General features: G+C 36.9%; 2 protein-coding genes across 9 annotated transcripts in view; one reads left to right on the top strand and one right to left on the bottom strand.

The window, feature by feature from the left end:
* The window catches only part of Dlg2 (discs large MAGUK scaffold protein 2), a 2,025,432-nt gene extending 2,013,238 nt beyond the window's left edge, over positions 1-12,194 (bottom strand). The window contains exon 1 of the mRNA XM_074081674.1: positions 11,856-12,194. Within this exon, the coding sequence (XP_073937775.1) occupies positions 11,856-11,874 (19 nt within the window). The 5' untranslated portion in view covers positions 11,875-12,194. The remainder of the gene's footprint in view (positions 1-11,855) is intronic.
* Positions 12,195-12,998: 804 nt separating this feature from the next.
* Positions 12,999-22,476, top strand: Tmem126b (transmembrane protein 126B). Of its 8 annotated transcripts, XR_002213387.2 has the most exons (6): positions 13,256-13,755; positions 16,382-16,503; positions 17,894-18,087; positions 18,433-18,544; positions 18,796-20,132; positions 20,541-22,476. XR_002213387.2 is itself a non-coding variant. In XM_074081747.1 (5 exons), the coding sequence occupies exons 2-5, from the start codon at positions 16,391-16,393 to the stop codon at positions 18,977-18,979; spliced, it is 603 nt and encodes a 200-aa protein (XP_073937848.1). In that variant the 5' UTR covers positions 12,999-13,133; positions 16,382-16,390; the 3' UTR covers positions 18,980-22,476. The 8 variants fall into 8 exon arrangements, 7 of the variants coding, with proteins under 7 accessions (XP_073937848.1, XP_073937852.1, XP_073937853.1 ...); XM_074081747.1 differs by lacking the exon at positions 13,256-13,755 and adding an exon at positions 12,999-13,133 and having other exon boundaries at positions 18,796-22,476; XM_074081751.1 differs by having other exon boundaries at positions 13,239-13,755; positions 19,681-22,476.
* Positions 22,477-25,368: the final 2,892 nt, after the last annotated feature.

The following is a 25,368-nucleotide window of genomic DNA, read 5'->3' as shown; positions in this document are numbered from 1 at the left end:
AATCATGTGTCTGTTAATTAAGGCTCAGCTCTCTTGTATTTGGTTTAGGAATAGCAGTGTCAGAAAGTAATAAATAATTTAGGCTGGGTAACTTAAATTTGAAACAGTGAAAGGCAATAGTGCTAACAAATGAACTTCTGGAAGAAGAAAAGAATAATACATAATATCATTTACCATACTAAAAAAATGAAGAATTGTAAACTGTAGGGTGCTATCGTTATAAAAACTAATATCAAAATATAATGGAAGAAAAAGTGAACTTAATACACAAATAAATCTGGGAAAGCAAAGCATTTAGAATAATAAGATGCCTTTCCATAAATTTATTCAATATTTTTACATTGTAAGAAGAAATTTTACATTCATTATATTAACTGACTCCCACCCCTGAGAATTTATACTAAACTTATTTCACATGAAACTAAATGCATAGATCCAACATCACAGAGCTACTAAACAGATTTGGAGTTTAATCATAATGCTTTTGATTCCAAGTATAGTGTTCCCTCCAAAATATCATTTTTAAACCTCCAAAAACAAAGAAGCAAGTTTCTATGAGGGAAAAATCTTGACAAAGCTGATATAAATTTTACAGTTGAACTTTACAGTCTTGTGTTAAATGTCAAATCACTAATTTTCACGTTTATTAAAATAAAAAATGTATTCATAACATGTAAATAAAAATGATTATACAGTTGTAAATCTGAGAGAGAAAATTCATTCATCAATCAATACTCATTTATTGAGTATTTTACTATGCTTCAGAAACTGGGAACCCAGTACTGAACAAGATAGGCATAGTCTAACCTCCAAGAGATTCTAGTCTGAAAGTAAAAATAAATAAGGAAGTTCAGCAAAGTAAAACATAAGACTAAAGTGTAATAATGCTATGATAAGATACCAGATGCCATGGGAGCAGAGAAATAAATCAATATGCTACAGATCAGGTTTGGCCTTACACCCAGAGATCAATGACGAGCCATGGAAGATTTGTGAATGAATGGAAGCATGACCAATTTTAAGTTTTAGAAAGATCGTTTTAACTAGAGTGTGATGTTTTCCAGTTAAAATAAGCAATAACAATTGTTTTCTTTTTGCTCATACTATTTTAATAAATATCTGCAAAATTGAAGTCACATGTTTCTCCTTACTTATTAGAAATGACTAGAAAAAATATTTTTGAGTCATATGTATAAGTGCTTAATTCTTATTGATGCTACTATCTTTGTAATGTTACAAGTTAATGATATTCATATGAAAATAATAAAATGATGAGGATTGATAGAAAAACTTACTCTTGCACCAGGTCTTAAAAGATTTTTAGCATTAAAATTTACAGTTCAACATGATACAACAAAGATATCATTTTATTATTAATAATATTATGTAGTATTTATTAAGCGATGCTAAGCATTTTGAATTCTGTTGCCATCTTTTATTGGTTGTTTGGCCTTGGGCAATGTATAGTTTATATATTAAATGTTTCCCAAAGGCCCATATGCTAGAGGTTTGATTGCCACCCTTGGAACCTTTAGGATGTAGGGCCTACTGGAATAAAGCTAGGTCATTGGAGGCAAGCTCTTAAAGGAGATGTTGGGACCTGTCCCCCTTCCCTCATTTGCTCATCTTATTTAATCTTCACAAGAATACTAAGAAATACTACTAGATATGTTTGCAAGTGAGGAAACTTTAGACTGAGAGAAATGAAGTAACTTGTGGAGGTTTCAGCCCATGGTCCCTTGGCCCTGTTGCTCTAGGTCTTTGGCAAAGAAAAACAACATGGCAGAAGCACTCAGTAGGGTAAATGTCTTCACTTCATGGCCACAAGAAATATGCATTACTCCAATTATAACAAGCTAAAAAAGAAAATAAATAAACTTGAATTTAAATAGAGAAGAAAATGGCTGGCTGGACTTAAAGCAGACTATGGAGATTGCAATCAGTTGCATACATTGATGGTTTACAAGTTTCTTAGCATCTGTGGAAGAGAAATAATTCTCACAGGAACTGTTACCACGATCTACTTTTTTAAAAAGCACAATAGGCCATTTTCTATGGGTGATCAGATGTGTCACTGTCATTTCTGGGCAAGATTGCTCAGAAGCTGACTGGAAAGCTCACCCTATATCTTTGGTGGCAGGGGACCCTGACTTTGAGCACAACTTTTCTCCTCCTTGGAGCGCACCCTCCCACTCACCCTGACAAAGTATTCTGATGGTAAGCATTCATATAGCACTTTCCTATTTACAAACCAACTTTTACATATACTAAGTATCTTGATTTGATGCTCACAATAATCCTAAGTGGCATTATTAGTACAGTTATGTTTAAAGACAAGGAATTTAAAGCTCAGTCTGTTGCTTTTCTTTGCATAACTTTAGCCAGCTGATGATAAAGAATGGATTCCAACACTGGAGTCCCCTCCATCGCACCATGATGCCATGCACATTTTTCAAAGGACCTCACACTTCACAGTGAAAACGACATTGAGCAAGCTTCTGGTCCTTGTTCTATCACTAGCTTTGCAAAAGTAAAGTTCATATATATTATATGATAAGAGGAAAAAACAACATTTGGTAAGGGGGCAAAAGATATTAAATACTATTTTAAAAAGAAAATGAAGTTCAGAAGGTTATATGATTTTCACAGGCCTCCTGGTGGCATCACCATAAGAAGGCAAGTATATTATTTTATATATGGGAGACTGGCATATATAAAATTTACTTAGAGAAAGTAAATTTTTTCTGCCCCCCAATTCTCCAATTTCCTTTCTTCTCATTCAGGCAGATAACTGGTAGAGTACCTTATTGCTTCAGGGGAGGTATGCAGGAGGACAAAAAAAAAAAAACAGAAGACATTTTTAAGGTATTCCAGTTTTATTGTGAAAAGACTAAACTCTCACAATAAAAGAAGTTTGTCACAGAGATGAGAGAGTCTCAGGTATAGGCAGAGAGAAGAACTTCTCCTCCCACTGTCCCTACCAGTCTAAAAAGATTTCCACAGCTGAAAAGAGAGAGAGAGAGAGAGAGAGAAGTGTTTGGATACCAAGGCTGCAAGAATCTAGGTTCTTCTTGCTGTCAGCCTGGCCTGGAAGATAGCAAGACTTAAAGAGGAATGGCATCACAATGCATCTAGGCAAATAGAAACACAGAAGTTCTAAAAAAAAAAAAAAAAACTTAAGTCTATGACTTGGAAGTAGAATCTCTGTCAGACCAGAAAGAACTATCTAGACACAACTTACACCTCAGAGACAAGCTACTGCATACAACAATTATCAATTACCAGAGTTCACTCCCCTTCCAGATGGAGCCCTATCTTAATACCCATGAAATAAGGAAAACCTCAAAAAAAATCAGAATTATTTTGTCAGCTGATCAATGGCTACAAGTTGAAAATACATTTGAATTATAGAAAATAAATGGGTATTTCTTACATAATTAAATTTATGGAGCAAGCTCATCTGATCTTGTCCCTTCTCCTTGTAGTCAGCTCTGCTGACTACTAGTCTATGTTTTTTCCACTGTATTATTGATATTGATGATCTGATCAGGTAATGACGATAGTGGTGATGGTGATTGTGGCAATACACAACATGATAACATAATTTAAGACAAAGAAAATAATGATCTAAAACAGTATCTTACTATATCTACCTTGACTGGCAAACTATTCGTCTTCTGTATCTCTTCTTAAATACCGCATCTTCTCTCGATAGGCTTGAGTCCTCCTCATCTGTTTCCTTGTCATAATGTGTTAACATCACTGAGTAAAATCACTTACTTCCACATCTATCTCCCTAACACATTTCAAGAATCATCATAGCAGAGACTGAATATCATTGGCCCCCAAAAAACATACATCTGGTGCAGTGACTGGCACATGGCAGGCACTCAATAAATCTTTATTGTATGGATAAATGATTGAAGTAGAAGTAAAACTATTACCTTAAATACATACTTGAGCTTACCTTTGTAAATAACTTTAGGCTAGGTATGGTGGTACATGCCTGCAATCCCAGCTACACAGGAAGTAGAGATAAGGAGGAATGTTCTCCAAGGCCAGTCTGGGTAAAAAGTTGGCAAGACTTCACTTCAACAAACAAGCCAGGTATGGTGGTACATGCCTGTAATACCAGCTACAGCTAGCAGGATCTGGTCCAAGGCTTGCCCAGGCAAAAAAGTGTTAGAATCTGTGTGAAAAATAACTAAAGCAAAAAGGGCTGGGCGCATGGCTCAAGTGGTAGAGCTCTTGCCTAGCAAATGTGAGGCCCTGAGTTCAAAAATCCCAGTACTACCTAAATTAATTAGTTAATTAATTAATTTTTAGCTTGCTCATTACCTTTGAGGGATTTAAAATAAAATAGAATCTAATTGGTTCTTTACAAATCTTGCCAAACTTTCAATGATAAAGATGTCACGGCTCTCCAAAATGACAGCCCCCCTGCCACACACACACACACAATAGAAGCCTCAGAATCTTACCATATCAGAGTTAGAGACTCAGTGGCTACCATGATGGTCATTAGAAGAAATCGGACACAAAATCTCATCCATAATCTTTGAAAATTTGAATTTAATAATTCATTTTCACAGGATTTTCTATGTTATAATACATCATTCCTCTTGATCTTTAAGCCTAAAATAAATGGGGTCAGGAGAACTGTTTCATAATGAAGGTGATTTGGCCAAAATTCTTGAAATAACTTTGAGAAACTCACTAAAAATTGAAGCCATGCAGAAAGCTTACTAGTTGGAATTCAGAATGACTGACTGGACAGAAGAGACTGGGCAAAACTCATGATCCTTTGCTGACAACGCAACCTACATTGAGGATACACAGCACACATCTTAACTGCTACAAATTCCTGAGGAGGAATCTTGGCTAGAGAATGAATCCCTTCCCCCAATTAAAAAAAAAAAAACATGTTACACATCTCAACCTTATACTACAATATATTTTATAATCACTGACATGATAACAGTAAGCATAAAGAAATAAGAGCATATAAGAGAAAATATAATTAAAACAGAATAGAGTTCTTATAGTTTATTCAATATAATATATAATAGTGAGGGATCTGTTTATTGACAGTGGCATGGATGACTTGCCTTTGATATTTTAAAAATGCAATATTTTGTGTTTATCTTCTCATCGACTAGACTCTTCCACACAAAAAATAAAGTAACAGGCCTAAAGGAGAAATCAAATATTCTATTTTGAGTGGAGCACTTGAGCAGTTTCCCCAGAACCAAGCATGTCACACCTTACGGCATCAACTCCTCAGCATTTCATCTGCAACTTTATCAATACATGAGATGTGAAAAATAAAATTAGTTAATAGATCATGTTACCTCGATGCCTATTGTTTGCTTTACAGCATACTCCTAATCAGTAGTTGAACATTAAAATATTTTTATTTCTCTGTCCAGAATACTCTCTCTTTATGCCTTCTGGATGATATTTTCCAACATCAAGAATCTATGGCTTCATAATTTCAAATACCCTCTCAATCAACATCAAGATGGCTTTTTGGGGAAATTTTAAATCTTAAAAAACTCCTCAGTAATAAGTTATTTCTTTTGCTTCAAATTATAGAAATTGCAGACCTTGATAACTACTTTTTCTAATCCCTTCTGGAAAGATTCAAGGCTTAGTTCTTTTGAGTTTTTTTAGCTGTGAGGAAATATAAATAAATATTAAAAATATCTAGATTTGCACTGGTATGGCAAATATGAAAGTCCAAGCACAAACCTGAAAAAATGTAGACAAAAGAAATAAAATAGCCACTCAGGAACAGTCCATATACTCAAGTATATATTTTTCCACTTATTGATTCTGGAAAAAAAATGTAAACTTAAGAAAAGCTAGAGGTGGTAAGAGAGTATGCACAGATAATGAAAGGCAAATGTAAATTGCCTATTGAAAAGAAGTTAATCCACAAAGCATTGGAAACAAATAATGAAAGAAAACTTTAAATGAGGAAGGAACAAGCAAAATAGTTCTAAGGTCCCTTCCCTAGAGGGAAAAAAGAAAAACAGAAATTACACTTTTATAAAGTATATAGTCAACCAAAAGGCCAGGAAGCAGAAATCTCAATTTCAAGGATGCACATAATATATATGACAGGATCATGTCTTAGAATTCTAAATATATAGAGCCCTGGCAAGATGGCCTCCTGTTCCCAGCTATTCAGGAGGTGAAGAATAGAAGGATAATTGTTCAAGGACAGCCCAGGGAAAAGAAAAAGTTAATGAGATCCCATTTCAATAAACAATTCAGGCATGGTGGCACATACCTGTACAGCCAGCTATGCAGGAGGTAGGAAGACTAAGGTCCAAGATCAGCTATGGGCAAAGTATCCTATCTGAATGGTGGCAGCGTTGCTCAAGTAGTATAGTACCTGCCTAGCAAGCACAAGGCCCTGAGTTCAACCCCCTAGTGACAAAACAACAACAAAAGACCCTATCCAAAAAATAACTAAAGCAAAAAAGGGGGAGGGCTGGGGCATGGCTCAAGTGGCAGAGCATCTACCTAATAAGTGCAACGTACTGAGTTCAAAACACCAGTATCGCCAAAAGGAATAAATAATTCTAAATATACAATAGTCTTCAACTTCCTTTTAAAAGATATAAGGTCAAAAAAATATGAAAGTGATAGTATTTCACTTTCAGTACACGGTACAAATCTGTTTGTACATGCTCCATTGTATTTCTGAGAACAATCACAAAAAAAGAATTCAAAGGAAAAGAGTGTCTTAAAGTCAATAATATCAGACCTGTACAGTAGTTTAAACGACTCTCAGAAGATAACTAGTAGGACTTATTTTTTTAAAAAACACAGAAATGAAATGAACATAAAAACAGACATGAAGATCAGTGGAACAGAATAGAAGATCCAGATCTGAATCCACACAACTATACCCACCTCATTTTTGACAAAGGTGCCAAAAACATACGGTGGAGAAAAGACAGCCTCTTCAACAAATGTTGTGGGGAAAAGTGGTTACCCATCTGCAAGAAACTGAATCTAGATCCATGTCTATCACCCTGTACTAGTATCAATTTAAAATAGATCAAGGAACCTGAAACTCTGAAGTTACTACAGGAAGGAGCAGGAAACACTCTGGAACTAATAGGTATAGGCAAGGACTTCCTCAATACAACCCCAGCAGCCCAGCAACTAAGAGAAAGTATGGACAAATGAGACTTCATAAAATTAAAAAGCTTCTGCACAACAAAAGAAATGGTCTCTAAACTGAAGAGACCACCCACAGAGTGGGAGAAAATATTAGCCAGCTATACATCAGTTAAGGGACTGATAACCAGAATATACAGGGAACTTAAGAAACTAAACTCTCCTAAAATCAATGAACCAATTAAAAAATGGGCAACTGAACTTAATAGAACTTTCTCAAAAGAAGAAATTCAAATGGCAAAAAAACACATGAAAAAATGCTCACCATCTCTAGCCATAAAGGAAATGCAAATCAAAACCACACTAACATTCCACCTCACCCATGCTAGAATAGCCATCATCAAAAACACCACTAAACAACAGGTATTGGCAAGGATGTGGGGAAAAAGGAACCCTCGTACACTGCTGTTGGGAATGCAAGCTGGTGCGACCACTCTGGAAAAAAATTTGGAGACTTCTTAAAAATCTAAACACAGACCTGCCATATGATCCAGCAATCCCACTCCTGGGGATATACACAAAGGAATGCAACACAGGTTACTCCAGAGGCAACTGCACACCCATGTTTATTGCAGCACTACTCACAAAAGCCAAGTTGTGGAAACAACCAAGATGCCCTTCTATTGATGAATGGATCAAGAAAATGTGGTACTTGTACACAATGGAATTTTACTCAGCCATGAAGAAGAATGAAATCTTATCATTTGCAGGTAAGTGGATAGAACTAGAGAACATCATTCTGAGCGAGGTCAGCCAAGCTCAGAAGACCAAAAATCATATGTTCTCCCTCATATGCGGACTTCAGATCTAGGGCAAATGCAGCAATGTGGTTGGACTGGGACCACATGACAAGGGGAGAGCACATATGGGTGATATAGAAATAGGTAGAAAACTCAAAATATGAAAGCGTTTGATGTCCCCACTCCAGAGGAGCTAATACAGAAACCTGAAAGCAACAGAGATTATCATGAGAAGGGGATCAGTAACCAGAGTAAAGATCAGTTGCAGATGAATCAACATGGGTCATAACACGTGTACAAGAAAGCAATGCTAGGAATATTTCTGGATAGCTATCCTCAACTCAACTACCAAAAACACTTTGTCTTCCTTATTAGGCTTGTCTCTTTTCTTCAACAAAACTAGTGATAAAGGCAGAATAGGACCTCCCTGGAACAGAGGGAGGAAAGGGGGAGAGGGTGGGGGAGGGGGGAAGGGGGGAGAGGGGGGAAGGGGTGAGAGGGTGGGGGAGGAGGGAAGGGGGAGAGGGTGGGGGAGGGGGGAAGGGGGGAGAGGGTGGGGGAGGGGGGAAGGGGAGAGAGGGGAGAAATGACCCAAACAATGTATGCACATGTGAATAAATGAATAATAAAATTTTTAAAAAAAGAAATGAACAGCTGTTCATTTCATTCTCAAGGTATTAAAAAACAATGTAGTTCACATATTTAATGACAATAAGGAAAAGAAAAACTGTTCAAAAAGGAAAGTGCATTGTACTAAAAATTTCTGTTAAAGCATATTTTATCCTTAAAACAGCAACTTTCTACTGAAAACACTGGGAAGGAAACAAGTATCGTTAACCTTTTTTTTCTTAACTCAACATAAAAATCCTATCAGTTCAAGCCAAGAAGTCTTATTCACATAGCCTCGACACCCCATTTTGATCTTGCATCAGAGAATGCTAATGCAACATATCTTGCATTAGCCCTAAATTTTCACAAAGTAAAATATGGGCAAGATTGTCCTAAGTGTTCCTTCGTGAGCAAATCAATACAAAATAATCATCAAATGAAAAGTTATCTTATGAAACTTCATATGTTAATAAGTATATATTCAACAACGAATAAGTAGGTAATAGACTTTTGAATAACACAACTGTTGGAGACAAAAATCTCTAACAGAGAGAAGAAAGAATCTGTAACAATGGAATATGTCAAAATGTGAAGAGATTGGGTTGGAAGAGACAGAAAGTATTCCATAACGCAAAAGAGCAGCTGGGCACTCATGACTCTAATCCTAGCTACTTGGGAAGCTAAAATCAGGAAGGTCACAGTTTGAAGCCAGCCCAGGCAAAAACTTCATGAGACCCAATTTCAACCAATAGCTGGGCATGGTGGCATGCATCTGTCATCCCAGCTACATGGAAGGCTGAGTTTGGAAGGATTGCAGTTCTAGGCAAGCCTAGGCCAAAAAAAAAAGTTTGTAAGACCCTAACTCAATGGAAAAATAGCTGAGTGGTGGTAGCATAGCCTGTCATCCCAGCTACAGCGGGAAGCCTAAAATAAAAGGATCACAGTCCAGGCCACCCTGGGCAAAAAGCAAGACTCTCTCTCAAAAATAACCAGTGCAAAAAGAGTTATAGGGGTGGCTTAAGTGGTAAAGCCTAATACTTCCAAAAGAATTTTTTATTTAAAATAAAGCAAAAGAGCAAGCTTGAGGTACAGAAACAGCAGCTTATCCAAGAGCAGTCAAGAACCTAGAAATGAGTTTAGTGAGATTTCATATCCATTCCCACTTCCCACCATGGTTGCATGTTATCAACAAGAAAATGTCCTAACAGCTTTGGCAACAATATATAAAATAAATATCAAATGAAAACATGTCTTGTAAATTTCATATGTTGATAAGAATATGTTGAACCATGAATAAACACTTGGCTCAATGGGAATGGTTATTATTTAAAAATCACAGCAAGTCTAGCTCTTCCATCATATCTACCACATTTAACAATATAGAGAGAAAAAGACTGCAAATAAAGGACAGTCCTGCCTGCAGAATAAATCTATGCAAAACTTGAAAATATTTATTTTTCTTATAGTTTACAAATAGTAGAGATAGTAAGCTAAGTCATTTAAAAATACAATGTACATGCAATAACATATTTGGCTAGTTGGTTATAAACAAAAATATGTATCTTAATATAAGTTTTTTAAAAACTAAAAGTAAATTACTTCTCTAGATCAGTTCATTTGGTGAATTATATAATGCATGTACTATTATGTTTGTATAATACACATATATTTATTTTGCTAAGTAGAACTTGTTGATTTCCTGTAAGTTTTTGATTATGTCAATTCATTGTTAAGAAACAAAGGAGAGAAAAGAAAGGAAGGAAATAGTAAAAGTTGAAGTCTCTATGATAATGAAATGTGTCAGCAAATTCTATAACTGTTCTTTTAAAGGTGGTGACTTTTTAAGAAACTCCATCTATTGGTTTTAGAAACCTTACTTCACTCTAAGTTATACGTATACATCAATTGTGCTTCCTCCTCTTCTTACAAACCTTTACACCCTTTCTCATTTCCTCTCTCTCTCTCCTCTCTCTCTCTCTCTTACACACACACACACACACACACACACACACACAACAGATGTGTTTATTACTTCAAGATAATAAAATAGTCCAAAAAGACTGCCTAGAGAAATGATAGAGTAAAAACATACATTGAGTTAAGTAAGTCAAAGTACCATATTGTTTATTGGCTATAGTCCCAAAACCATTCTCATTCCAGATAAAATAATTGCGTCAGATCTGGCAGATGCAGCTCTAAAATCTCAAAGACTTTACCTCTCTCGGTGGTATTATGGGGGAAGAAAACAATCCTAGGCTTAAATCCCATTATGCAAAAAGCACAGTTCTAGGTGTTTCAAAGGTTTTAGATATCATTATCCTTCTATACATACCCCAGCCTGGATAAAAGCAGTGACTATAATTTTTCCCAATGTGTTTTCCAAATCTACAGGCAGAACGATTAAATACCATACAGAGCCAGGTTGCACTTTGATCTACATGTTAGGCTTTAGTTTCATATTGTAACAATTCGCACAACTGGACATTCATTCTATGTTAGCCCGGTATAGTGGAGTTCAAGAATGTTACACATTTTGATTCAAAACTCTCTAGAAACTCTTTTTCATTGATCTCAATTTCAGTACCAGGTTTAAAAAAACTAGTTTCACAAGGTTCCTTTGGAATAAAGTTAACCTATGTAGACCTAGACTAAATTAAATCCCTAAGGTCTGACCTATGCTTCAGGAACCCACTAGATCTTCATCAATTCCAAGTAATGAAAGTTGTTGAAAGGGAGAAAAGAACAGGTGTGTGCCTCATTTGGGAAACTTGCCAATGTTATTTCCATGTGTCTAGAAAAACACAAGTTACCAAAATTACACCTTGTCACAAAAGTGAAGATTTACACTGGACAAAACCTAAATATGATATCTCTTTTAAATCAGAAGATAAATGTAAAGGTAACTTTTGTCCATTGCAAACAAAAGTACTTTGCTTTTACAATTATGTAATTAACCCAATAAATATTAAGTCCATGGGGGGAGAGCTCCATTGTGCAAGTTTTTTTTAAAAGACTGTTTAAGCTTTAACAAGCTCAGAAAACAAGGGAAAGAGGATCCCAAATCTATAGTGCGAATGTATTCTTATTTCAAATGGTGATACAGACAGCCTGATTGCTGAAATCACAAATGTCTACAATTAATTTCTTCATCTTACTGTAGCAAAATATTACTGAAAAAAATATTACAAAAATACTCCCCCAAACGCAAAATTTTACTCTCTAATGGAATACAATTCAAATTATAAATCCCAGAACCAAGAAGAAGAGGGAACAATCAGATATCATATATTGTATAGGAACTTCATAGCCCACCTTTCCTCTTGACTGGCATTCTGGGGTCTTTCTCCTCCCACAGGATTCAAGATCTCTTTTCAGGTCTCTGCTTACTCAAGCTGGATTGAGACCAAGAGCCAGGCAGTTGTTGAAACCACCGTTCAGGTTCAGTGCTGATATCCAGAGCTGTATCTTCTATTTCAGATAAAGAAAATAGTGTCGTTTTCCATAATTAAACTTTTTACACACTGCTCACACGATTTAGGGGGAAATAACTTTAGAGTTTTTTCAATTTTTATAAACTAGTACTTTGGAGGAAAAGCTTGTCGTAAGCATAGAAAATAATATTAAAACTCCTCTTCAGGCAGCAACATTTTGGGAAGTTCAGTGACTAACTCAATTAAGGCACAACCCAAATGCAGACAGCGGTGTCGTTACTTTACGCACGATCAAATTCAAAGATGAACTGGTTGGCGATGGAGAGCCTCGGTTATTGGAGAGACACTGAAACTCCCCCCGTCCCCCCCACAAAGACTTTGACAACCGTTTTTGAGTCTGGTCTCTTAAACGGTGCGTGAGTTTGAGCAGTTCGGGGCAGAGCACAGATGGAAAGGCTCCTCTGCGTCTAACGGAGCAGAAGTTCGGGTCTCACCCCCTCAGTCACACGGGATGCAGCTTGCTGTCACTGCCGTGCGTCCTGCTGTGCGCTCCACGCCCCCGCGGCGCGATCCTTAAAGCCCCGGGGGCTCGGGTCCTCGCGGGTATTAGCCGAGCGCTTTGAAAGGAAGGAAAGCAATCCCTTGGCGTGGAGACGTTAAAGTGACAGCGCTACTCAGTGGGCACTTGATGCAGGATGAGCTGGCGAGGCCGCCCTCTTCACGCGGGAGTCGTTCACGGCCCGCCGTCTCTCCCCGCGAGGCGCCGCCAGCCGATCCCCAGGTGTTTTCGAGCCCCGGCCGGGCAGGGTCGGCGGCCGGCCGGCCGTCCGCATCCGCCCTACCCACCGTCCTTCCGCAGAGAGGACATCTCCCTGCGTGGCCAGCCCTGCCCACACCCCGCTCTCACGGAGAAGAGCACCGAAACGTCCTGCACCCGCCCCGCGACGAAGTGTTTCCTCGGGCAAGAGAAACAGCGGCGCTGGAGATTATGTAACTCTCGGGTTTGGCTGCTCTAAGACATGGAGACTGGAGGGTCGGGGTGGCCCGTCTCAGACACCGCCGGGCGCTGAGCCGGCGAGCCCGAGCGCGCCGGCCTCCCCGCCGCGCCTCCTCCCCGGCACACCCGAGGACAGGGGGTCTTCTCCGGGGAAGGAGAAGGGTGGGTGTCTCTTCGGGCCCTATCCCCGCGGGGCTGAGGGACGGAATGTGAGGGGACTAAACACTGGGGACACCAGGCGCGTCCGGGCTGCCGTGTGGCGCTGGAGGGGAGCAGTGCAGGCCCCGAGGAAGAGGCGCCAGAGAAACCAGAGCCTGGACACCTGGGCCAGGTCAGAGGGCCGGGAAGGCCTGTGGCGCGCCTAGCCAACCGAGATGAGGAGAGGAGGGCGCGCAGCACCGTCCCTCTGCTCGCTAGAGTCGCCCCACTCTCCCTGGGTTTGGAGAAGAGGGAGATGGGCTGCCAAATAGCAGCGAGCAGATGACGGAGGGGCGGGCCCACGGGCGCCTAGATTTCCTCCGAGCCAATGAGCGACCGTAATTTTGGACGCCGCGCCCAATCCCAGCCAGGTTGGAGGGCGCGGCTTTTGAGTAGGTGGGGCCGGGCCCGGCTGCGGTCCGGAGGTGGGAGCTGTCAGCCAGCCCCACTTCCCGCCGGGGCGCTCTGCGTCCCGGCCCATCCATGAGTCACGTGAGGCGTCAAGATGGCGGCGCTCAAGCCGAAGCCTGGGGCTGACCTGAGGGATGCAGGTGTGGTGTCGGTGGGAGATGGAGAAGGGACCGAGGTAGGCGGAAAACCGGGTTGGTAAAGGCCGCAATTTCTACAGTCTCGAAGAGTTGGCCGCCTCCTGAAATGGTATGAGTAAATGATTTAAACAGCTATGGACGACTGCTCCCAAGTCCATGCAGGGCGTAATCAAGTCCCCAGGTACTATGAAATGAGGCAGAAAGTAGAAGATACAGTCTACTCCTGATTATCTGCAGCTTGTTTTCTCCTACTTCCGGACCTTTGTACAGGCCTTTCCTTCAATTAAGAACACTTCCTTGCTCCTAGCCCCTCCACCCGCGCCAAAATTCTGAGATAGTCTTTTAAATATCACTTCCCCTGGCTACGTGAAATTTTCGTTTTCTTTTTTAATGTCATCCTCATTCTGCGTTTAAACCAGCCTCTCCCTCTGCTCGTCTCTCCCCTCACTTTTCCCACTACATCTAAAAATCCAACACAACCGTAAAGTGCCCTGAAAACTGTAAACGTACATAAATGCGCTCCGTATGGTAATCAGATGAAAGACCTTGGACTGGTTAATTTTTAGATAAACTTGGTTGTAGCAAGATGTTTATATTGCAGTCCTTGTTAAAAAGGCCTCCCTGGAGATGGGGATGTAGCTTCATAGTGGAGCATTTAGCATACTGGAGATCCTGGGTTCTATTCCCAGCACCACAAGAATGAAGTCTTGTGAAAGTGACTAGTCTATATTTGCCTTCATAAAGAGCGTGTAATGAAATCAGCCGAGTCTCTGACAATGCCTTGCAAAGACTAGGCACTCAATTATCTGCTATTCCGCTTTCGTTATTTCAGTATTTACTGTCCTGTAATCATAGTCCTGGGTGGGATTCTTCGTTGTTGCTTTTCCCTGTACAGAGCAGAGCGGGTACACTGGTTTTCTTGGGGAGAGAGGACCTCAATGAATTGGATGACCACAGAACAACAGTTTATGTAAGGTTCTGGTACTGCCTTCATAGTACACTAGATGGATTAGGTAGAGAATCTCCCATAGCTATCATTATCTATCTCCCTTCTTCCATTTTCAACTTGTATGTCAGAAGCAAAAGATTAAATGTAGTCCCTGAAAACATTTTAGAGAAAAAGAACTGGCTAGAGTACAGTTCTGCAGTGGTGCGTGTGACACCTTAAGAAGGTTCAAAGAGTACACACCTGTATGTTGATGCCATGGTCTGTGGGTGAATTGATCTTTCATTAGTTAGAATTAGGATTTATACATACTGCTCATTTAGCAAGTGCGTATTACACTGATGTTCAAAGGAGTGTCCATTGACTACAGTTTGTGATCCCTAGGTTCTAATAAAATGCAGATTCTAGACTTCACCCTACTATTGAATCCAAATATCTCAGGAGGGAGCTCAAGAGTGTGTTTTAAATACATGTTCTATGTGATTCTTGTTCACACAGTTGAGATTTTCTATCTTCTGTGTTTATTATGATTAGTTTACTATAATTATCTTGCCTAGGAATCTTGAAATTTGAGTTTTGGTGTATGCCTTTGACTATAAATGATGGTAAAATTGAGATTGGTATAATTTGTGAAGGTCCTGCAGTTTTATATACATTCATTAACTAATCTAGAGAATCTAGAATAGAAAAAGCACTGAACTTTGCATCAGTAGACCTTCCACTTACTGACCTAGTATGTAAATATTTGCAACCACAAATTTGGATTTGCCAGAAATGCCCATATTTCCTTGTTTAAATGAAATTAAACCCAACTTTTTAGCTCAATAATGCCAGAGTGCCAAAATATTTAGCGAATGTTGTTATTAAGACTTTACAAAGACCTAAGAATCTTACCTAGAGCAAAACATTCAGAAAACACTGTCTGAAACTCCGTTTCTTTACCTCACTAGTTTCTATTAAAATAATACAGGAACCTTTAAGGTTATTCAGTGTTGGCAACTATCTGTTCATCACACTTGGAACACATGAACCCTCCAACCCCAGAATGCAGTGCCAGTCCAACCTGGCACTAGCTAGTATACTGCCTAGCTATTTCTGAAAAAGGCCCTGCTTCCACTCCAGGTACTACTGGAAAACTGAATGTATAACTTATATAAACCAGGGTAGCCATGATCCACTGCCTCTTTCCAGGTGGGAGCAGTGTCTATCTCTCTTATTTTTTCTCTTTCTATTCTCCAAGGCAATTCCTGTTTTTCCCTGCCTCTCTATGACACTGAACACAGTCTCCAAAATGAGCTCAGGCTTCCTTGAAAGATGATAAAGGTGATTGTCAAGAAGCAGATATTGTTTCTACCTCCCCATCTGAAGAGAGAATAGGGTGTTGCTACTCTCATAAAAGGAGAGGGGAAAACTACTGAAATGAGTGAAAGCTCAGTATCTCAGTAGCAAGTAGACTTTTGTGAACTTCAGTTTTCTCTTCTATAAAAGCAGAGATACTCATTATTCTACCAATTCTCAGTTACTGTGTGAATCAAAAGCTGTTATCTAGCAGATAATAAGAGCTCAATAAATGTTGATTTAATCATACTTAAAATATATGAAAGCCATAGTACCTAGACTCCAAATGTTTTTTACTCTGAATCTGTAGAGTTTTTGTAAGGTTTTATTTAATACTAATATCATTAGCTGTTATGGCTCTAGAATTTTGTGTTTTCCAGGACATCAAGATGGCAGTGTATTCACATGGTCAACCAACTCCTTCTTTAAGAGATGCAAAACTTGGAAGGCCAATGGTCATCGAAATCATAGAAAAAAATTTTGAATATCTTAAAAGAGAAAAGTAAGAGATATACCCATACTGAAACCCAATAACTGTATTTGCACATCTTTTGTACTACCAAGGTTTCATAGGATTATCTATGAAGCTATTAACTTTATTATTAAAACAAATTAAAAAGAAGGGCCAGGAACAGTTACTCACATCTGTAATCCCAGCTACTTTGGAGGCAGAGATATGGAAGATTGGGGCTCGAGGTCAGACCAGGTAAAAAGTTAGCAAGACCCCCATCTCAATCAAAAACTTGGTATGGTGATACGTGACTATAATCCCAGCTACCCAGGAAGCATAGGTAAGAGAATCATAGTCTGTGGCTGACTCCAGGCAAAAACACAAGACCTTACCCAAAATATAACTAAAGAGAAAAGAGCATGGTTCAAGTGGTAGAGCTCCTGCGTAGCAAGTGTAGTATCCTGATTTCAAACTCTAATGTTGCCAAAAAAACTGGAGGGAAACATGGACAACTAAAATTACTGGTTTGTTAAAATATTAGGATTATGGATAATTTCCTTTGCTTCTTAAAAAAATGCCCAAAATTATTGCTGAAACCTTTGAGCAGCAAATATTTTTTAATTAAAAGCTAATTAGGAGAAAACCATTTTGAAGGGTATTTATATTTTATTGATGAGCAATTATGATTAAAATCAGTTAGGAGGGCTGGAGATGTAGCTCAAGTGGTACAATTCACTTAAAAAAAATCAGTTTAGGATTGATTACCTCAGCCACAGGACTGAATACAGCAAAAAGGAATACAGATGCCATGGCATACATGTAGTCTCATTACCATTTTGGCTTTCAGATTAGTAGAACCGAAGAATAAAGTCAAGGGACACTTGATCTTAAACTTTAGAGCTTTCTGAATTTAGGTATGAGTCAACATAAGTAAAACTGAATCGAACAGATCTCTTTGGTTGAAATTTGTAAATCATGGACAAATTATTTTAAATGCATCTAGACTAGTTAAATACTTTTTAGACAGCCTTACCAAATAGAAACAGCTTTTTTCTAGATGACCTCCACCAAATTAATAGCAGGAAAGATTTTCTTAGAAAAAAAGTATCTCATAAAATTTATCTGCATTGGAACATATTTATATTTGTGGCCAAAATTTATGGCCACAAAAGAGCTCCATTTTAGAACTACCCTAGTCTCAGAAAGAGAATTATATTCTCCCATTAGAATAAAGTGCCATAATAGATGGTATTTTTTTTCTTTTTTGTTCTGTTTACTTCATTATGCTTGGCACTCAGAAAATATCTCTGACATAGTAAGTGCTCAAAAAATATTTTATGCTGAGTAAATAAGTAATAACAAGTAACTAGTGAGGAAAGGGTCTATCTACTACAATAATATTATGTTAAACTTAATTTTTCTCTTTGTTTTATTCTGTTAGGACTTCAAATATATATGGAACACTGCTCCTTGGAACAACAGCTGCCTTGTCTGGAGTAACAGCAAACTTCATTTTCAGATACTGCTTCAAGGTTAAATATGATGCTTTGAAGACATATGCATCATTGACTACACTTCCATTTTTGTCTTCCGTAGTTACTTATAAGCTCTTTGTAACTGATGCTTTGTATTCAGGTACATTGAACTTCATTAATATATAATGTGGTTATGTCTAAATAAGGTTACTCATTAACATATGCTAATGTGATCTGCTAGTTTAGTGTTCTTAGTATGAAATTGCTTCAACAACCAGCACATACATAAGTAGTAACCCTCCATCTGCTAAAATATAATAAAAGCATTTTTAAAACAAGATGTATTATCTCTATTATGTGCCATAGGCTTGGAATGTCAAATATTCTTTCTACTTTTTCACTGTAATTGAGGACTGTACAAGTAACTACTCTTAGTGATAAACACTGTCTTAATAGTTCTTATCCTGAATTTTAAAGGAAAACCAAATTTACTTTTTTTTTTTAGATAATATAAGCAAGGAAAATTGTGTTCTGAGAAGTTCACTGGTTGGTGTAGCATGTGGTGTTTTATATCCCAGTGCTTTGGCTTTTTCTAAAAATGGACGTCTGGCAGTCAAGTAAGTCTATTCATTCCTTTCCTTCCTTCTATTTTTTGGTCAGCAAACTCTTCATATTTTTTATGTATTAAGGATACATTCTAATGAAACATAGTATTTTAGTATCCCAAATACCTAACATTTCTTTTTTTTTTTTTTTCTCTCTCTCTCTGCCTTGTAGACCTATAATAGAAATTATCAGTTTAGGAGAAATCAGTGGACTTTTGATAGACTAATATCTGGGAGACCTGATTAGTTCTTTTCACTTTTAGGTATCATACTGTTCCACTGCCACCAAAAGGAAGAGTTTTACTTCATTGGTTGCTGCTTTCTCAGACAGAGATGAAAGCAATGGCAGTCCCCCTACTCTTTCAGATAAGTTATGGAGTATTTAATGGTCTACGGCAATATGCCATATATGAAAGAGCACTTGAGAAAGCTGTCCCTGAAGATTAACCAAAGAATGAGTGGAGGCTAATTCAGCAGAATGGAGTTTTCATGATGAGGACTCAGGCATTGCCAAAAGGGTGATAAATAACACTATTTCTGATCCTTTTGCCTGTTACATATCAGATACTCAATAAATATTTAGTAATTTAATAAATGTAAATGTAAAACGAATATAAATTTCATCTTTCTTTCCTTTTTATATGTGGAAATAGATTTGGGGCCTCAGACCTGATCTATGCAGTCATACATTCATTCATGAAACATTTATTGAGTACCTGCTATATCTCAGGCACTGTGCAGCATGTAATAAGAAATGGTCCAAGAATTGGTCCAAGGCGCAATGATGTATACCTGTAATCCCAGCTACTTGGCAGGCAGGGGAAGAGAGAGAAGAGGGAAAGGAAGGAAAGAAATGAAAGGGAAAGGAAGAGGGAAAAAAAATGATTGTCCTTAGTTGAACAAAATTCTTAATTAGAAGAATAATAGGAACACATAATAAAGAGAATTTGAGAGATTCACATAATTTGAGGGTAATAAGGGTGTAGCTGTTAATAACTTAAGCCAAAGGAAAAGTTATGGGAAAAAGTAACTCAAGAATTAGAAGTTCATGAGAAAGCAAAGTATGGGAATAACATACCTCTACTCTTAATTCCAATTCCGTATACTAACAAGTTTCTTAACATTTACAAATTGTCTTCCCTGTGCAGTTTAAAGAACATGTATGGCATATCTGTTTATCATGCCTTGAGATAAGCACCAAAAGTGTAATGATTCAGTCCCTGCACTCAAGAACGCTTAAGTCTAAAGAAAGAGTTCACAACTTGCTTCTGTAGAGTCTACTGAGGCATTTTTGAGCAACACATTCATCTGAATTCAGGGAATGAACACTTACAAGAAAAATAAGTTACAGAATAAAATCCCACTGCTTATTCTCCTTGTCTTAACCATATTCATTTTGATAGGAAACAGCAAGGTTGACCTTTGTTTGCCTCCCATCTGAAAGCTGAATGAATTTATACCTTACTCAGTGACTTCAAATTGTCTTTTCTACAATCAAAAAAACTGGCAAGGCAATCAATATGTTCCCTTGGCTTTGGAAACTAGTACTTGCTTAAAAGGAGAAATTTGGGACCTTGGTTTTCTGGACCTGAGCCCAAAGGTAAAACTAATTAAACCACAATTCTTTAGCATAGTAGGATGACTGTAGATAATGATAATGTATTGTATATTAAAAAAAAGTGTGATCACATCTCAGCCTTTTGGCTAAGATCAAGTGTAAAAAAAAGTGTGAAGAAAAAATTTTGAATGTTTTCACCACAAGGAAATGATCAATATTTGAGGATATATACTTAGATTTGAACATTACACAATGTATGCAACTATCAAAGCATCACATGATACCCCATAAATATTTATAATTTTGTGTGCAAACTGAAATAAACATACTGCAGAGCAACAGTCATCAAAATGCTGTCATATAGGCATAAAACAGATACAGGTAAAAGCAATGGACTAGTAATCTCAGAACTAAATCCTTGCATTTATGGCCAAATGATTTTCAACCTAGGTGTTAAAACTACAAATGGAAAAAGGACAGTCTCTTCAAGAAATGAAAACAATCTTCACATATGAAAGAATAAAGCCAAACCCTTCCCTTAATTCAAAAGTCAACACAAGGGCTGGCAGAGTGGCTGTAGTGGTAAAGTGCCTGCTTAGCAGGCGTGAGGCCCTGAGTTCAAATCCCAGTACTACCAAAAACATAAAACGTCAACTCAAAATGGATTAAAGATGTAAGAACTGAAACTGCAAAACTAGAAGAAACATAAGGGAAAATCTTCAGGACACTGGATTTAGGGGTGATTCCTTGGATATGACACCCAAGCACAGATAGCAAAATAAGAAATAAACAAATGGGACTGCCTCAAACTTAAAACTCTCTATGTATCAAAATTAAAAAGCAACCTACAGAATGGTGAAAAACAATTGCAAATCATGTATCTGAAAAGCAGTTAATATCCAAAGAATATGAGAAATTTCTAATAAAAACAACCTGACTTAAAATGGGCAAATGATTTGAATAGACATTTCTCCAAAGAAGATACACAAATGGCCAAAAATCACATGAAAAAATGCCTGACATCAGATCATTAGGGAAATGCAAATGAAAACTATGATGAGTTATTACTTCACATCCACTTGGATGACTACTATGAACAGAAAATGACAAATGTTGAGGATGCAAACAAGTTGGAACCCTTGTATATTGTTTAAAGGAATATAAAATGGTACAACCGTTATGGAAATCAGTATGGTGTTTACGCAAAAAATTAAAAATAGAAATGCCATATACTCCAGCAATCTCACTTCTGGATATATATCCAAAAGAATTCAAAGCACAATCTTAAAAGACATTGGCACACCACGTTCATTACAGCATTAGTCACAATAACCAACAGATAGAGACAACCAAAATATCCTTCAACAGATGAGTGGATAAAAAAATTGTATTATACACACAATGAAATATTATGCAGTCCTGAAAAAAGGGGAATCTTGCCATGTGCTACAATGTGAGTAAACCTTAAGGACATTATGCTAAGTAAAGTGAAATAGGCAGTCACAAAATGATACTGTATGATCCACTGGTGGTATCTAAAATAGTCAAAGACATAGAAAGCAAAAAGGTGATGGCCAAGAGGTAGGGGAATTGGGAGAAGGCATTGTTATTTAATGGACATACAATTTCATTTTTTCAAAATGAGGTTCTAGAGATAGGTTTTTTTTTCTTTTTTATTATAATATTGTTGTACTAGGGGTACATTGTGACATTTACAAAAGTTCTTACAATATATCATTTTTAAATTCACCCCCTCCATCATTCTCCTTTATCCCCCCATCCATGAGATAGTTTCAACAGTTCTCATTTTCATACATGAGTACACAATATTTCCACCGTACTCACCCTCCTCCACCTTTTCCTTATTAGAGATATGTTGTTTAACAATGTGAATATACTTAACATTTCTGAAGTGTACACTTAAAAATATTTAAGATAATAAGCTAATGTAATGTACTTTTTACCACAATACCAAAAACCTTAAAGACTTTTTAGACTTACAAAATGTGAACAAATTCATTACTCAAAAACTGTATTCTAATTAATGTTTAAGGAAGTTTGGGTAGAAGGAAAATGATACCAGATGGAAAATGGATTTAGGAAAAGAAGAAGAGTGGAAAATATGTCAGTAAAATACGTTTTCTTATTTTTAAAAATTTCTTAAAACAAGTGACTATTGAAAAGAAAATAACTATGTATTGTATAATTTAAACAAACATATAAGCAAACATAAAGACCAAGAGGAAATAAATAAAAGCATAATGTAAGATTTGTATACTACATATAAAGTTGAATAATAATATTTGAGGATAGATTGTGATAGGCTAATGATGTTGTTTTCAGTTGAAGTATTCCTCCTCAAAATATATATTCAAGTCCTATCCCAGTTCCTGTCAATGTGTCTTTAATTGGAAATAAGGTCTCTGCAAGTATAATCAAGATGATGTATATTAGATCATGGTGAACTTTTATCCAATAACTAATGTTCTTTCAAAAAGGGAGATTTGGGCACACACACACACACACATAAAGGCAATGTGGCCACATAAAACTCCAAAGACAAAGGGAATCACCATGTAAATACAGAAGCTGAGATTGGAATGATGTATCTACAAGTCAAGAGACCCCAGGGACTGCCAGCACCCAACAGATGCTGGAACGGAATGATGGAACAGTCTCCTTCAGGGTTTCCAGTAGAAATCAAATGTGCCAATACATTGATTTCAGACTTAGCCTCCATAATAGTGGGGGAATATGTTTGGTTTTTAGGGGTTTTTTTATTTTTTGTGGTGTGATACTAGGGTTTGAATTCAGGGCTTCACACTTGCTAAGCAGGCAGTCTACCACTTGAGCCATTCCACCAGCCCAAATTTGTTTTAGGACACCCAGTTCATGGAACATTATTATAGTAGATCGCCACAGGAAACTAATATAGATGTACATCCTACATACTAAAACAATCACTACAATTTTTAAAGAAGTACAACTACTAATGGAGATAAAATGGAACAGAAGATTCCACTGTGAAAAAACAATGGTAGAATAAAGGAAAAATGTACAGCAGATGGAACAAAAAGAAAACAAATAGCAAGATGGTAGATTTGAACCTTTGAGTATAAAAATCATATTAAATGAATTAAACACTTCATTAAATTAATAAAATTCTCAATTTAGATAGAAATCAAAATTCAGTTATATACTGCCTAAAAGAAACCTGCATTAAATATGACTCAACTATGTTAAAAAAATAGGAAAAACTTGTGGTAACACTAGTCAAGTTATTGGAATGGCTATATTAATATGAAACAGATTTCACAGCAAAGGATATTACCTGTATTTCATAATGACACAAGACTCAATCACCTTAAATGTTTAATCCTATAATAACAGTTTGAAAACATGAACCAAGAGCTGATAAAACTGAAAGAAACAAAATATAATTGTTGGAGGTTTCATTAACCTCAATAATTGCAAGAAACGTAGATTGACATTTAGAAAGGATAAATATATTTAAACAACATTATCAGCTGGATGTGGTGGCATATACCAGTAATCCCAGCTACTCAGGAGGATGGCTTGAAACCAGGAGTTTAAGGCCACATGGACAACATAACAAGACCTCATCTCTACAACAAAACCCCACAAGTCACTTAATTTGTGCTAATTGACATTTTCAGGAACTCCTTGGTACAGCATCAGAGTATTCTTCCTTTTCAAGCATAAATGAAACACCTAGACTAGAATCTGCACTGTAAATCTCAATAAATTTTAAAAAGATTCAAATCATATAAAGTATATTCCTTTATATTCTCTGACAATGGAATTGAATTAGAAATCAATAGGAATGTATACATGGAAAACTAGAAATATTAGGAAACCAAAGAAAAAATCAAAGAGAAACTAGAAAGTCTTTTGAACTGAATAATTCACAACATTTTAAAAATCTGTGGGATACCCTTAAGCAGCACTTGGAGGCTAATTTTTAATACTACACACATATTAGAGGAAGAAACGATCTCAGATCAGTGACCTCCCCTACATACATCTTCTCCTACATACATCTTCAAGAAATTAGAGAAAGAGAAGCCACTTAAACCTCAGGTAAGAATTAGAGAGGAAATAATACAGACCAGAGACAAAAAAAATTTAAGTAGAAAACAGAAAAATACACCAATGAAAACACAAGCTAACTATTTGAGAAGATCAGAAAAATTATATGCTGATCAGGCATAAAAAAGAAGACTCAAATCATCAGTATCAAGAAAGAAAGATATCTCACTACAGGTTCTACAGATATTTAAAGGACAGTAAGGAAATACTTTTGAATGATTTAATAAATTTGAAAATTTAAATGAAATGAACATTTCATTTTGACTTGTGAGATTCACTTAAAAAGATACAGATACCAGAAGTACTGAATTTGTAGTTAAAATCCTCCCAATTAGAATAACTCTAGGCTCAGAAGACTTTGCTTTGGTGAATTCTACCAAATATGTTAAGAAGAAATAATACCAATATGATACAGACTTCCCAAAAACAGAAGATAAGTCATTTAATAAGTCCATTACTATCCTAACATCAAAGCCAGGCAAAGATAATGTAAAGAAACTACAGCCCAGTATTCCTCATGAACATAGATGCAAAATATGTTAACAAAATTTTAGCAAGCCAAATACATATCTATCTCTCTCTCCTCTCTACACATACATATGTACTACTATATATATGTATACAGAGAGATCATGATCAACCAAGGTTTATTCCAGGAATACAAAAGTGATTTTCATTGAAGAAAATCATCCAATATAACAAACTAAGCAAGAAAAAAACATGGTCACCTCAACAGAAAAAGGAAAACTATTTGACAAAACCCAACACCTGATAATGATTTAAAAAAAAAAAAAAACTCAAGTGTATTAAGAGTAGAAGGGGACTTCCTTAAAGTTTTAAAGAGTATTAAAAAAAAACTTAAGCTAAAATCACATTTAATGGCAAAATCCTGGGAGATTTCCCTCTAAGATAAACAAGGCAAGAATGTCTGCTCTCAAGGTTTCTAATCAACATTGCATGGGAGGACCTCCCCAGTGCAGTAAGTGGGTGGGGCTAGGTAGAGCCAGGAAATAAAAGGCAGCCAGATTAGAAAATAAGTAATGAAACTTTTTTTGTTTAAAAATCCTATTTTATGTGTTATATATATACAATGGAATTTTATTCAGTCATAAAGAAGAATGAAACTTTGTCCTTTGCAGGTAAATGGATGGAACTGGAGAACATTATC

Source organism: Castor canadensis, chromosome 1 (assembly GCF_047511655.1).
Source record: "Castor canadensis chromosome 1, mCasCan1.hap1v2, whole genome shotgun sequence".
Taxonomy (NCBI): Eukaryota; Metazoa; Chordata; class Mammalia; order Rodentia; family Castoridae; genus Castor; species Castor canadensis.
The sequence above is the reverse complement of the archived record's forward strand: the minus strand, read 5'-3'. Positions and strand labels throughout refer to the sequence as shown.